Raw genomic sequence first — 12,939 nt, 5'->3', positions numbered from 1 at the left:
TTTGTCACGAATGCCGCAAAGCAGTCAGTGAAGTGTGCTGGGATATGTAGGCTTTGGTGGTGAGCCTTTGCCATGCGGTGACTGCTGTGTTTATGGTGTGAGTCATCCCAGTGGGAAAACTCAAGCCAGCTGTAAGTGACACACAGGCGAAGACTCTAAGGCCAGCACAGGCAGGCAGTGTGAGTGAAGCCGATTGGATGTGAGAGGGCAGAGCTGAGGATGGCAGCCACCCCTGTGCTGCATTCGGAGTTCTTGCTCTGCCAGTCGCAGTCGCTGGTAGTGAGCTCGCTGGGCTAGAGCCCAGTTGTTGCATTTGCCTAAGTGAGGACTGTCGTTCAGTCCCAACCACGACAAAAAGGATTCAGGCTTATTATTGCCAAATCTTAAAAAAATCGAAGAGAATTTTAGGTGTTTTTTAAAAACCATAAAGTGCCTACTGACACAAGTGATCCTCTTTTTGGGTTTCTGAGCTGTTGGGAGAATCGGGAGGAAAGATGAGGAAGAGCAAGGCGGGGTAGGTCACGGGAAAAGATGAAAGGCATTGCTGCTGCCACGAAGCAATGGTTTTTGTGGTCAAGTTTTTTAAAGATTTATTTATTTATTATATGTAAGTACACCTAGCTGTATTCAGACACTCCAGAAGAGGGAGTCAGATCTCCTTACAGATGGTTGTGAGCCACCATGTGGTTGCTGAGATTTGAACTCAGGAACTTCGGAAAAGCAGTCGGTGCTCTTAACCACTGAGCCATCTCTCCAGCCCAAGCAAATTTTTTTTTTTATTAAAAAAAATCTATGCTTAAGAAATCTGTTAATTTTTTTGATCATTGGGTTCATATTAAGGAGTTATTGAAAGAGGATAGAGACTTGGCTCCGTGGTTAAGAGCACTGGATGTTCTCCAGAGGGTCTGGGTTCAATTCCCAGCACCCCCATGGCAGCTCAGAGCTGTCTGTATTTCCTCAAAGAGGTCCGATGCCTCCTCTGCGGTACAGAGACATACATGCCGGCAAAATACCTATGTAGGTGAAAAGATAAAATTAAAAACAAATTGTTAGAAATTTCAAATAAGATTGTATTGTATTATTTTTTTTTTTTTTTAAGACAGGGTTTCTCTGTGTAATCCTGGCTGTCCTGGAATTCACTCTGTAGACCAGACTGGCCTTGAACTCAGAAATCCACCTGCTTCTGCCTCCCAAGTGCCGGGATTACAGGCGTGCGCCACCACCACCACCTGGCTAAATTTTTTTTTATTTTTTGGGTTTTTTTTTTTTTTTTTTTGAAGATTTGTATTGTAAATAATTGTTGCATCCTCTGCATTTAGGTGAAACATTTGAGTGTTTGTGAAAGACACCTGGACTTTTTCAGTCATTTTACTGTGGGAAGACTAAAGTGTAGATAACAATAGAGAGTAGTGTAATATGGACAGCCATATTGTAAGTTGGCAGTCCTTTTTGATTATAAAATCTTAGCGTCCCTGCTTCTACCAGTGGGTTATTTTGAAGATGATTCTGTTTCATATCATCTTATGTAAATATTTCAGTGCTAGCTCTAAAAGATAAAGACTTATTTTAAATAGTGATTTCTAAATCTATCGGGTATTTAGTGTTGTTAAGATCCCACATCTAAAATCCCATCCAAGTAATATATTTAGTTTTGTTTGCTTTTTAAATCACAATTCCTCTTTTGTTCCTTTTCCAAGTTATCTTCTAAAGAGACTAGATTGTTTATCTTTTATTTCTGATTTTTTCTCTTTATATCCTTTTAGTATTTAATAGAGTCTCTCCAGTGACGTCACTTTAGTTTTTTTCTGTGTGTTTTGCCTGCATCTGTGTGCATGTACCACACATGTGCCTAGTGCCCATGGAGGCCAGAAGAGGGTGTCAGATGCCCTGGTACTGGAGTTAAAGGTGGTTCTGAGCTGTCTTGTGGGTACTGGGAATGGAACCTAGGTTCTTTGGAAGAGCAGCCAGTGCTCATAACTGTAGAAACATCTCTTCCGTTCCTATACAGAGAGATTTTTATTGTGCTCATTTGAAACATATCAAAGAGTTGGCTTGTGGGGTAATATAGATTGGAGTTTGGGGTGCCAAGGAATACTATATCTAAATAGAGTGATCTCCAGAGGTACTTTTCCATTTGAAACTTAGAAGATGCATTGCTTTAATGTATATGTTAGTCCCCAGAAGCCCGTGTCTGTGCTTGGCTGCGTCTATGAAGCCCAGCAAGAGAAGGAGACTCCAAGTGAGGATCCTCCCTCTGCGCCTGGCAGGTAAACATTTTCTTTTTCTTTTTTGGGGGGATGAGGTGTCATTATGTAGCCCCAGCTGGCCTTGAACTTATAGAGCACACTTTATGATCATTCATAGATCATGAAGATTTAACTGCTACCCATGCTTTTCCTTGTAGTGTGTTCTGTCCTCATTCTCAGGGGCCTGTGCATCCTGATTCAGCCAATGTTGCTGATAGATAGGACATGCTCCAACAGCTAAGATGTTCCTTTCAGGTGGAAGGCTGTTCAAGTCCATTGCCTGTTAGGGCTGAGTGACAGAGGCCTGCAAAACTCACTACCCACTCATGGAGAGCCCTAACAGACTTTTTTAATGTCCACCTAGAAGACTTAGCTGCTGTGACTAAGAGCTCCAAGCTTTTTTTTTTTTTTTTTTTTGGTTAAAACATTTAACAATATGCCATGGTTTTTAAGCTCCTTATATCTGTTCTTCAGGGCTAAGACATTGTAGACTCAGAATGGATTTTTGTTTGCTTGTTTGTTTTAGAAAACCTTAGTCTGTAGCTCAGGCAGATCAAGAGTTCAGCTGTGAACCCAAGGCAGGCCTTGAAGGTTCTGCAATCCTTCTGCTTCACAGTTCCTAAGGACTGGAATTATGGTGTGAGCCACCACACCTGGTCATTCATTACACCTTTTATTTTCTATATACATTTGACATAGCCTTGAAATGCCTTCATTTATGATTATTTAATATGACAGTAGCTTGCTGATTTTGTAGTTTTTTGATTTATGGAATATTCATTCTTTTGTTCAAAGTGCAGATATTAAGCACCTGCATCACAGTTAACTTCAGATACCAACTTGATACAAACTTAGGGTCACCTGGAACCTCAACTAAAGAATTGTCCAGATTAGTTTGGTCTGGGGCCATGTCTGTGAGCCATTTTCTTAATTGTAATTGATGGAGGAGGGTCTAGTTCCCTGTGTGGGGGGTGGGTGCCATTTCCAGGTGGGCCTGGACTGTATAAGAAAGGTAGCTGAAGCAACCCAGAGGAAGCCAAACCAGTAAGCAGCATTCCTCTCAGGTCTCTGCTTCAGTTCCTGCCTCCAAGTTCTGCCATTAGTTCCTGCCCTGGCTTCCCTTGCCAATGGACTGTAATCTGTAAGACAAACAAACCCCTTCCTATTCCCAAGTTGCTTTTGGTTTTTGTTTTATCATAGCATTAGAAACCAAACTAAGGTAACTTGTATTCTATCAAGCTTTATATTAACCATTTCAGATATAAAGATAAGACAGATTTTTGTGTACCCTGCTTAGATCTTAGTCTGCATTTCTGCATTCTAGAGAACTATTAACATGTAAAACCTCCAGTCACTTTGGAAACTATATATATTTGGCTTAGAGGCAATACCTAGCTAGTGCTTATAGGATAAATAAGTCAGAAGAGAGAATCTCAACCGGGGAATTGCCTCCATTAGTGGCATTTTCTTGACTAAGGGCCCAGCTCACAGTGGGTAGTGTTCCTAAGGAGTTGGTCCTGGGTTCTGTAAGAAACCAGGCTGAGCAAGCCATGGGGAGCAAGCATTAAATTATGCAGCACTCCTTTCCTGGCCTTTGCTTCGGTTTCTGTCTCCCATGTTTCTGCTGCCAGTCCCTGCCCTGTTTTCCCTTGATGGACTGTAATTTGTAGGCCAGATACACCCTTTCCTCCAAAGTTGTTTTTAGTCATGGTTTTTATCACAGCAATAGAAACTTAATTAAGACACACTGGCTCTTAATTCCCACAAATGGGAAATTAATGAAGAGCTGGGGCCATATCTTAGGCAATGTCTTACAGTTTTTCTGAGGTGTTTAGGTGTAGATATGCCCAGGAATCTGAGCCCTGAAACACTGGCACATGCTGTCATCACCAAATGGCCTTTTGACCTGGAAAGACCAGAATCTTACCTGCAGCTTTCTTCCTGAAGATTGTATGTCTTATCCTCCTAAATTACTGTTCTGGAGCCAGCGAAGAAGGTTAGAGTGCTCATAAGACCAAGTGAGGTGGCATCAGTGACTGATAGCTTTCCTTCTCTTCCCTCCCCTCCCCCTCCTTTTCCCCCCGCCTCTTTCTTTTGGAGATAGAGTCTCACTTTGTAGCCCTGGCTGTCTTGGAATTCACAGTGTAGACCAAGCTTGGCTGGAACTCACAGTGGTTCACCTGCCTCTGCATCCTGAGTGCAGTAATTAAACTTTGGAAGTGGATTGATTAAGCTGCCTTGATTGTTGGGGTTTATAGGGCTTACCTCTTGTTACTGACCTCATTCCTGTGTGTGCTGTGGGAGTTGTCTTAGTCCACTTAGTGCATTTTGTGTTGCTGAGGATAAGAGCCCAAGCCATGAGGAAAGGGGGTTTAATTTGACTCACTGATGTGCTTGAAGATTAAGGGGCCGGTATCCAGTGATGACTTTTCTTTTTTGGTTTTTTTTTTTTTTTTTTTTTCTCTGTGTAGCCCTGTTTGTCCTGTAACTCACTCTATTGACCAGGGTAGCCTGGAACTCAAGAGATCCACCTGCCTCTGCCTCCTGAGTGCTGGGATTAAAGGTGTGTGCTGCTGCTGCTGCCGCCGCCGCCACCGCAGCCACCACCACCTGACCAATGATGACTTTCTTAAGGATGGACTCCCAAGACAATGCAGGGCATCACATTGAGAGAGAGGATATGCGTGTTTTTCTTTTGAGACAGGCTCTCAATATGTGGCCCTTGCTGGTCTGGAATTCTCTAGTGAACAGAGCTGACCTCAGGCTCATAGAGATCTACTTGCTTCTTTCTGCCTCTTGAGTGCTGATTTTTAAGGTGTGCATCATCACACTTCACAGATCTTTTTTATGAAGCCACCAGTATTTATTCATAAATGCCCTTAACCCCAGTGACCTTATATCCTAATTACTTCCCAAATCTAAAATACTCTACACAATTGAATTTAGCTTTTATCCTTTTGCTATCTCATCATAACGGGATTATTTTATTTTTATTATGTTTTTGAGACAGTTTTGCTTTATAGCTTTAGTTGTCCTTGAACCCATGATCTCCAGCCTTCTGAGTACTAGGATTATAGACCACCTATAATCCTAGTGTATCATCACACTGTCTCAGGAATAAGCTGCGTTCAAACCGTGACACGTGGTGTCTTTATCATTTTCAGGGCGAATTTGCTCCATTTTCCAAGTGCTCAAGAAGAAGACACAGAAAAACCAGATGCTACGCCAAAGCTCAGGCAAAGTGAACAGCCTGTGAAGCCGATTGGGCCTGCCAAGGATACTGCTGCTTCTGAGGACTCTGCCTCTTCTGTTTCCCAGCAGAGGGCCTCACAGGGGTCTTTCAGTCCTCCAGGGGAAGTGATAGAAACAGACCTGCTAGAAGGACTGGGTGCTAACCAGGACAAACCTAGTAAGATCTTGATGGAAAGGCCCACCCAGAGTAACGTAGGAATCCAGACCATGGACCATTCCCTGTGTGCCCCAGAAACTGTGTCAGCAGCAACCCAGACTGTGAAGAATGTATGTGAGCAGGGGACCAGTACAGTGGAGCAGAACTCCGGGAAACAAGATGCCATTGTGCAGACTGAGAGGGGGAGTGGAGAGAAACCTGCCATTGCTCCTGTGGACGACACAGAGTCCCTCCACAGCCAGGTGGGAGCAGCTGGGCCTCAGGGCCCCACTATAGACTGTGTTCTTGAGGGACTCAGTTTAGTGCTTCTCTGTGTGTGTGTGTGTGTTTGTGTGTGCGCATCCCCCCCATGGGCCATGTGTGGGAAAGTCAGAAGATAAGTTCAGGTGTTAGTCCTCAGGTGTTTTCCATTTTTTTTGTTTGAAACAGGACCTCTCATTGGTCAGAAACTTTCCTAGATAGGCCAGACTAATTGACCTGAGTTTGGGGTCATGTCTCTTCCCGTCTCCCCACTGTTGGAATAGATACTCCATGGTACTCAGCTCTGCGCCAGTCTGAACTCATCTTAACGCTTTATTGACTAAGCCGTCTCCCTATCTCCAGTGACAGTTGTTTTTGTTTGTTTGTTTTTATCTTGTTTGGTTTTTGACACGGGGTTGGTCTCACTTGGCTGGTCTGAACTCAAAAAGATGCTTCTGCCTCTGCCTCTGCCTCCTATGTGCTTGGGATTAAAGGTATGTGCCAGCATGCTCTGGCTAATAATTGTTTAAATTGACAGAGGAGTAGAGTAGGGATAAGGTATGCCATCTAGCATTGCTTCTGTTGTATGTGTTAGTACAATTGTCTTGGAGGTTTCATGTTCTGTAAATGGGAGATTGCTTGTGTTTCATGATTGTTGACTGTGATGATGGTGGAGAGGCTATAAATGAGTCACTAAGGACCAGATTTAAATGCTAATGGAGACGCTTTAAGGGTTAAGGGATAAAACAGTTATTGCTACGTGCAGCATGTCTGAAGATTGATGAGTGCTGTTACCTATTGATTTTCTTATAAAGATTAATTAATTTCATTTTTTGTATGTGTCTGTTGCTGTGTGCATGTGCCGTGTTAGTGCAGGTGCTCATAAGGACCAGAAGAGGGTGCCAGATCCCCTGAAACTGGAGTTACAGAGAGATGTGAGCTGCCGTGTGGGTGCTGGCAACCACACCTGGGTTCTCTGTGAGAGTGCTTCGTGCTCCTAATTGATAAGCTATCTCTCTAGAACCTCCCCCCCTTTAAGATTTTTTTAAAAGATTTATTTATATGTAAATACACTGTAGCTGTCTTTGGACACCCCAGAAGAGGGGGTCAGGCCTCATTACGGATGGTTGTGAGCCACCATGTGGTTGCTGGGATTTGAACTCAGGACCTTTGGGAGAACAGTCAGTGCTCTTAACGGCTGAGCCAGCTATCTCTTCAGCCCCAAGTTTTTTTTTTTTTTTAAATTGTGTGTGTGTGTGAGAGAGAGAGACAGAGACGGATAGACAGGGATAGACAGGGACAGACAGAGAGTAAGAGACAGAGAGTCAGACACACATATATTAATGCAGTACCTGGGGAGTCCAGAGGTCTATGAGCGCTGGACTTAGAGACATTTGTGAGTGACCTAGTGTAGGTGCTGGGAACTGAACTCCAGTTCTCTACAAGAGTAGTAAATACCCTTATCTAACTCCTATCTATTGATTGTTATGGCTGTTATTTTAGCAACCACTTTTGATAGATATTACTATGATGCCATGCAGAGTGAGAGAATGTGTTTCAGAGCTAATTTCTCCTGTTGAGAAAGGTGCTAGGGGCTGGAGAGATGGCTCAGTGCGTTAAGAGCCTTGTTCTTCTAGAAGACCTGAGTCTCAGCATCCACACTGGGCAGCTCACTACTGTCTGCAACTTCAGCTGGCCTCTGAGTGCATATGCCCTTACATAGGAGATGTGTTCAACACAGACATGCACATAAGTAAAGTGAATCTTAAAACAAGTGCTAGGAAAGTGCAGCTGGTGGAGGGTTAAAGAGCGTTGGGGGGAAGTTCTGGAAAGTGGAGTGTGGAGAACTTGAAACTGGTGTGACCCTTTGAAGGACTGTTAGAAAGAAACACTATGAGTTTTTCTGAGAGTCAGAGCTTTTAAAAAATCTGTCTGAAATAGCTCTTCCTCAGGCCAGAGCTTGGTGAATGTCCAGGCTGCCACGTCGTTCAGGCTCCCAAATGTGCGTGTGAAGTGTCTATGGAGCTAGGTTCTCTGTGGCGAGAAATGATGTTTTCTCACTCAGTAATAATGGAATATTCAAGTTATTTAACTTTGGAGACCCTTCTCACATGTTAGCATAGATTATCTGCTTCCTTCTCTGACTCTTGTCATATTTTATCAGTTAAGTTTGTCCCTTGAAGGGTTCACTTTAATGGGCAGAAACTGTTTAGATCCCAGGATGCAAGATGGACCAGCTAGTGGGGAGCAGCCAGGCTGCACAAGTCACCTGAGGCCGCCATGGCTCAGGTACACGATGATTGCCGTGCAATAGCTGTGTTCCAGCCTCATTAAACAGAGTCACATACATGGAAACAATTTGAAGAGTTGGGTTAGGCTCCATGTTTTAAATTTTATATCTCTGTTCTACTCCATACCTAAAGTCAGAGTGAGAATTGTTCACTTATATTATTGAAAGCTGGGTAAATTACTACCTGTTCCTCCGTAGACTGCAGAGCCAGTGGGAGGAGGCTGGGGACAATGCTGAGATGTGGTAGAGGTGTTATGAGAACACAGACCAAATGATGACAAGTTTTAGCTACCAGCAAGTCCTAGGTAGTCAACACTGGCGGGCTCTAAGAGGCTAATGATTAGGGCTAGTGAGCAAATAGGGCTTTGAAATCTAGTTTGCAAACAGGCCTTTTTATCAAAATTATCCAAATCTGACTAAAGCCTTATCTCGGAGCCTATTTGTCAGTAGAAATTGTGAACATGAGATAGTTGGGTTCATGAAGTGCTCAGTGCTCAGATGTGAGGACTGGAGTTCATTCCCTAGAACCCATGGAAAGAACCCAATGGAGGAGTGCGCACCCCGTGATCCTACACTGGGGTAGCAAAGACAAGATCCCGGGGTTGCTGAGCAGCAGCCAGTCTAGTGGAATTGGCAAATTCTAGGTTCAAGGGGAGAGAGTAAATTACAGACCTTCATGAACACTCGTGTGCACACACATACATTCACAGATTTAGAAGAAATTATGATCATGAAACAGCCTGCCTCTTGTTGACTGCTTGTTTGTTTGAATGGTGGTCTGAAAGTTTTTAGTTTGCTATTTTTTTTTTAAGACTTATTTTTTATTATATGTAAGTACACTGTAGCTGTCTTTAGACAGCTAGAAAAGGGCATCAGATCTTGTTGCAGATGGTTGTGACCCACCATGTGGTTATTGGGATTTGAACTTAGGACCTTCGGAAGAGCAGTCAGTGCTCTTAACCACTGAACAATCTCACCAGCCCTGTTATTTTTATATTAATCGATAATAGTGCATTTGAATTTGTCAAGTCCTGCTCTTTCTAGCAGGTATTTGGATAGTGTAATCAATCCATGGTGCATATAAGCTATTCATCAAATATTTACATAATGGTTTTTGAATGAAAGAAGCTTATTTTTCTTGAAGTAATATGAAGTTGTCAAAAATAGGGTTTTGTTCAAACTATTTTTAATGTTAAATCTTAAAACCGTTTTATTATTTTTATTTTATGTGTCTGGCTGTCTTGCGTGCATATACTTAAGTGCACTGAATGGAGCACCTGGTGCCCGTGGAAGCCAGAAGAGGGAGGGCCCTGAATCCCCCAGCACGGGGGTTCATAGACAGTTGTGAGCTGCCACGTGAGTGGGGAGACTTGAACTCAGGACCCTCTGCAAGGGCAGCAAGGGTGCCTAACCAGTGTGCTATTATCTCTTCCATTCTGGATAGAAGATCTTTTTTTTTTTTTTTTTTTTTTAATTTGTTTTTTGTTTTTGGTGACATTGCCTCAGGTTACCTAGGCTCTAGCCTCAAACTATATAGTCTAGAGATGGCTTTGAACTTCTGATTCTCCTGCCTCTACCTCCAAGTGTTGAGATTATAAACTACCATGCCCAGCTTTCTAACTTAACTCTTTAGTTAAAAAGCTATTCCTTGCTGGGCAGTGGTGGCACATACCTGGAATCCCAGCACTTGGGAAGCAGAGGCAGGTGGATTTCTGAGTTCGAAGCCAGCCTGATCTACAGAGTGAGTTCTAGGACATCCAGGGCTACACAGAGAAACTCTGTCTCAAATAAACCAAAACCAAAACAAATCTATTCCTTGTGTCTTTAATGGGATTTCTATGAGAAAACATCATGAACAAAAGCAACCCTGGGCTGAAAGGGGTTGTTTAGCCTACATAGGCCATTGAGGGCGGGAGCTCAAACAACAGGAACCCAGAGACAGAGCTGTGGCACAGGCATGGAGGGGCTCCACTTTCTCCTTTTGTTGTTTTGGTTTTTTGGTTTTCATTTTTGTTCCAGTGGTTTTGTTTTGTTTTGAGACAGTAGTATTTTTCTGTGTAGTCCTGGTCTTCCTGGAACTCCCTCTGTAGATCAGGCTAGCCTCCTACTCAGAGATCCACCTGCCTCCTGAGTGCTGATCCTACCACTGCCTGGCTCAGCCTAATAGAACCCAGGACCACCAGCTGAGGGGTGCCCCCACCCACAGTGGGCAGGGCCCTCCCACAACATCACTAAGTAAGAAACTGCCCGGCGCCAGATCTTATGGAGGCAAACTTGAGGTTCCATCCTCAGTGATGGTTCTGTGTTAACCAGAAACTGTGCACCACACATTGGTGAGTAAGCAGAGGCTGGAGACCTGGTATCTAAACAAAGTTACAAAACCTTCAAAACTAGTCCTTGGAACAGATAGTTTCCTATTTAATCTCAGGAGAAAGCAATGTCTTTTTTTTGTTACTGAACTGGTTTTCACTAGTTAACAGGTGTAGATGCTGGGCTTCTCTAAGGGTCAAAGAGCACCTGCTTTTTAGGTAAAGCACTGTTATCAGAATTAAAGGATTAGCTGGTTGTGGTGGCACATACCATCCGAGTCTGAGGCAGGAGGATCATGAGTTGGAGAGATCAGCCTGGGGTACATAGTGAGTTGAAACAAAAAGTTGAAAAAAATTTAGAATGTTTATTTATTTATTTATTTTTTGGATTTGGTTTTTCCGAGACGGTTTCTCTGTGTAGCCCTGGCTGTCCTGGAACTCACTCTGTAGACCAGGCTGGCCTTGAACTCAGAAATCCGCCTGCCTCTGCCTCTCAGAGTGCTGGGATTACTGGCGTGCGCCACCACCGCCCAGCTATTTTTTTTTTTTAAATAATACGTTAGATCCTATGATTGAGCGTTGTCATTTCAGGTCAGGTGAGGCAGACAGATTTCTAGTCTCTCTTCTCAGGCTTCCTGTGAATAAACAGACCGCTCATCACATCCAATTCATGAGTCTGCTGACTGTTTATCTGACAGTTTACAGGGCAAATTCTGACTCCATTCCACCTTCTGTTTGCTGGTTTTGCTCAGACTGTGTTGTGCTTTTGTTGTAGGGGGAAGAAGAATTTGAAATGCCCCAGCCTCCACATGGCCATGTTTTGCATCGCCATATGAGAACAATTCGAGAAGTCCGTACACTTGTCACCCGTGTCATCACAGATGTTTATTATGTGGATGGAACAGAAGTGGAAAGGAAAGTAACGGAGGTAATCACTCACCCACCTACACCCCGCCCCTCTTACCCCTTCACCTGCCCCGCCTTTCATCACTGGGTCACTAAGCACTGGCGCTCTTTGCTTCAGTTTCTTTTTGTTGTTTTCTCTTTTTGAGACAGGGTCTTTTTACAATCCTGGCTGTTGTGGGACTTGCTCTGTATAGCAGGTTGACCTCGAACTCTCAGAGATCTGCTTGCCTCTATCTCCTGACTGCTACCACTGCCTGGCTGGCTTGTTTCTTATTGTAGCTCAACCTTCTTAACTGTTGTGTAGCCATTCTTGAATTTGTGATCTTTCTGTCTCCATCTCTGTTTATGTTTATGACAAACCTAAGGCCACAGGTGCATGAGGGAGCACACTCCACCAGCTGCGCTGCACCCCAAGCCTGTGGGGTTTCTTTCCTTTTAACATTCATTGATTCATTCAGTGTGTGCATTCATGTGGGTCTGTGTGTACAGTGGCCCATGTGTGACAGCTTTCAGTGTCAGCTGTCCTTGCATCATATGACTCTGGGTTGTCAGGCTTGGGTCACGAAGCATCTTATGAGCCATTTTGCTCTCTGTCCTTACACTCCCTCAAACTATATTCCCAAAGGAGAAATTTCCCAAAAGGGAGAAGTCAAAAACAGCCACTTGTTTACCTTTTAGTAGTATTACATAAATATGTATGGTATTTACTGTCTTTGTGGAGAGACTGTGCCTGCTGAGGAGAGAGTCTTCTTTCTTCACATCTTGTCAGTTACCCTGATGCTCTGTAAACATTTTAGATGAGGAAGACAAAACTGTATCATGTATGCCCATTTCCCCAGGCTGTGCCTGTGGGGATGTTGCCTTGGTCCTAGACCCTTGCCATGCCCAGCCTGGGCTTCAGTCTCACTAGCTGACTTACAGCTGAGCTCTAGCACCCAAGAGTGCATATGAGGTAAGTCCAGCTTGATATTCTTGTGGTTTGTACTTATCAAAAGTTCATCATCATCATCATCATCATCATCTGAAACAGGGTCTCATTATGTAGCCATGGCTGTCTTGAATTTTAGCATGTAGACCACATGCTAAAATTGGTCTACATGCTAAATGTAGTAAAGGTGTGTGTGGCTACGCTCAGCTTATACTTTCATTATAATGTGAACCCCCTCTACCCATGCTGGGTGGAGTTCAAAACCATAAACTCAGGGCTGTCCCAGGAAGCTACATGCTCAGCTCTGATAATGTTTTGTCTTCATTTTGTCTTCATTTGGAAACTAAAATTTCCAAACCAATTTTAGTTATTTTTGCTTATAATTTTCTGTTTTTGCTTATAATTTTCTGTTTTCTTGGTTACTCATCAAAGAACTACTGTTAATGGTGTGCCTGAATGGCCCCTGCCCGTTCCTCTCTGTGACCTTCTCAGCTCTTCTCTCTCCACAGGGAAATCCTTCTGTCTTCTGGGTAAATCCCTTGCTAGTTGCCCGTGCTTATGAGTTTTCCCAATAGAAAGATAATTTCATGTGCTGTAGAAAGGGTTCTCCT

At 43.5% G+C, this 12,939-nt stretch overlaps 1 protein-coding gene across 5 annotated transcripts in view; it reads left to right on the top strand.

The window, feature by feature from the left end:
• The window catches only part of Tp53bp1 (tumor protein p53 binding protein 1), a 76,559-nt gene that overhangs the window by 49,574 nt on the left and 14,046 nt on the right, over positions 1 to 12,939 (top strand). For all 5 annotated transcript variants that reach the window (XM_052183364.1, XM_052183363.1, XM_052183366.1 and 2 more), the window contains 3 exons: positions 2,175 to 2,267; positions 5,411 to 5,897; positions 11,270 to 11,422. In XM_052183364.1, the coding sequence (XP_052039324.1) occupies positions 2,175 to 2,267; positions 5,411 to 5,897; positions 11,270 to 11,422 (733 nt within the window). The remainder of the gene's footprint in view (positions 1 to 2,174; positions 2,268 to 5,410; positions 5,898 to 11,269; positions 11,423 to 12,939) is intronic.

The sequence above is a fragment of the Apodemus sylvaticus genome, chromosome 5 (genome assembly GCF_947179515.1).
Source record: "Apodemus sylvaticus chromosome 5, mApoSyl1.1, whole genome shotgun sequence".
In the NCBI taxonomy this organism is placed as follows: Eukaryota; Metazoa; Chordata; class Mammalia; order Rodentia; family Muridae; genus Apodemus; species Apodemus sylvaticus.
This window is presented reverse-complemented; position numbering and strand designations above follow the sequence as displayed.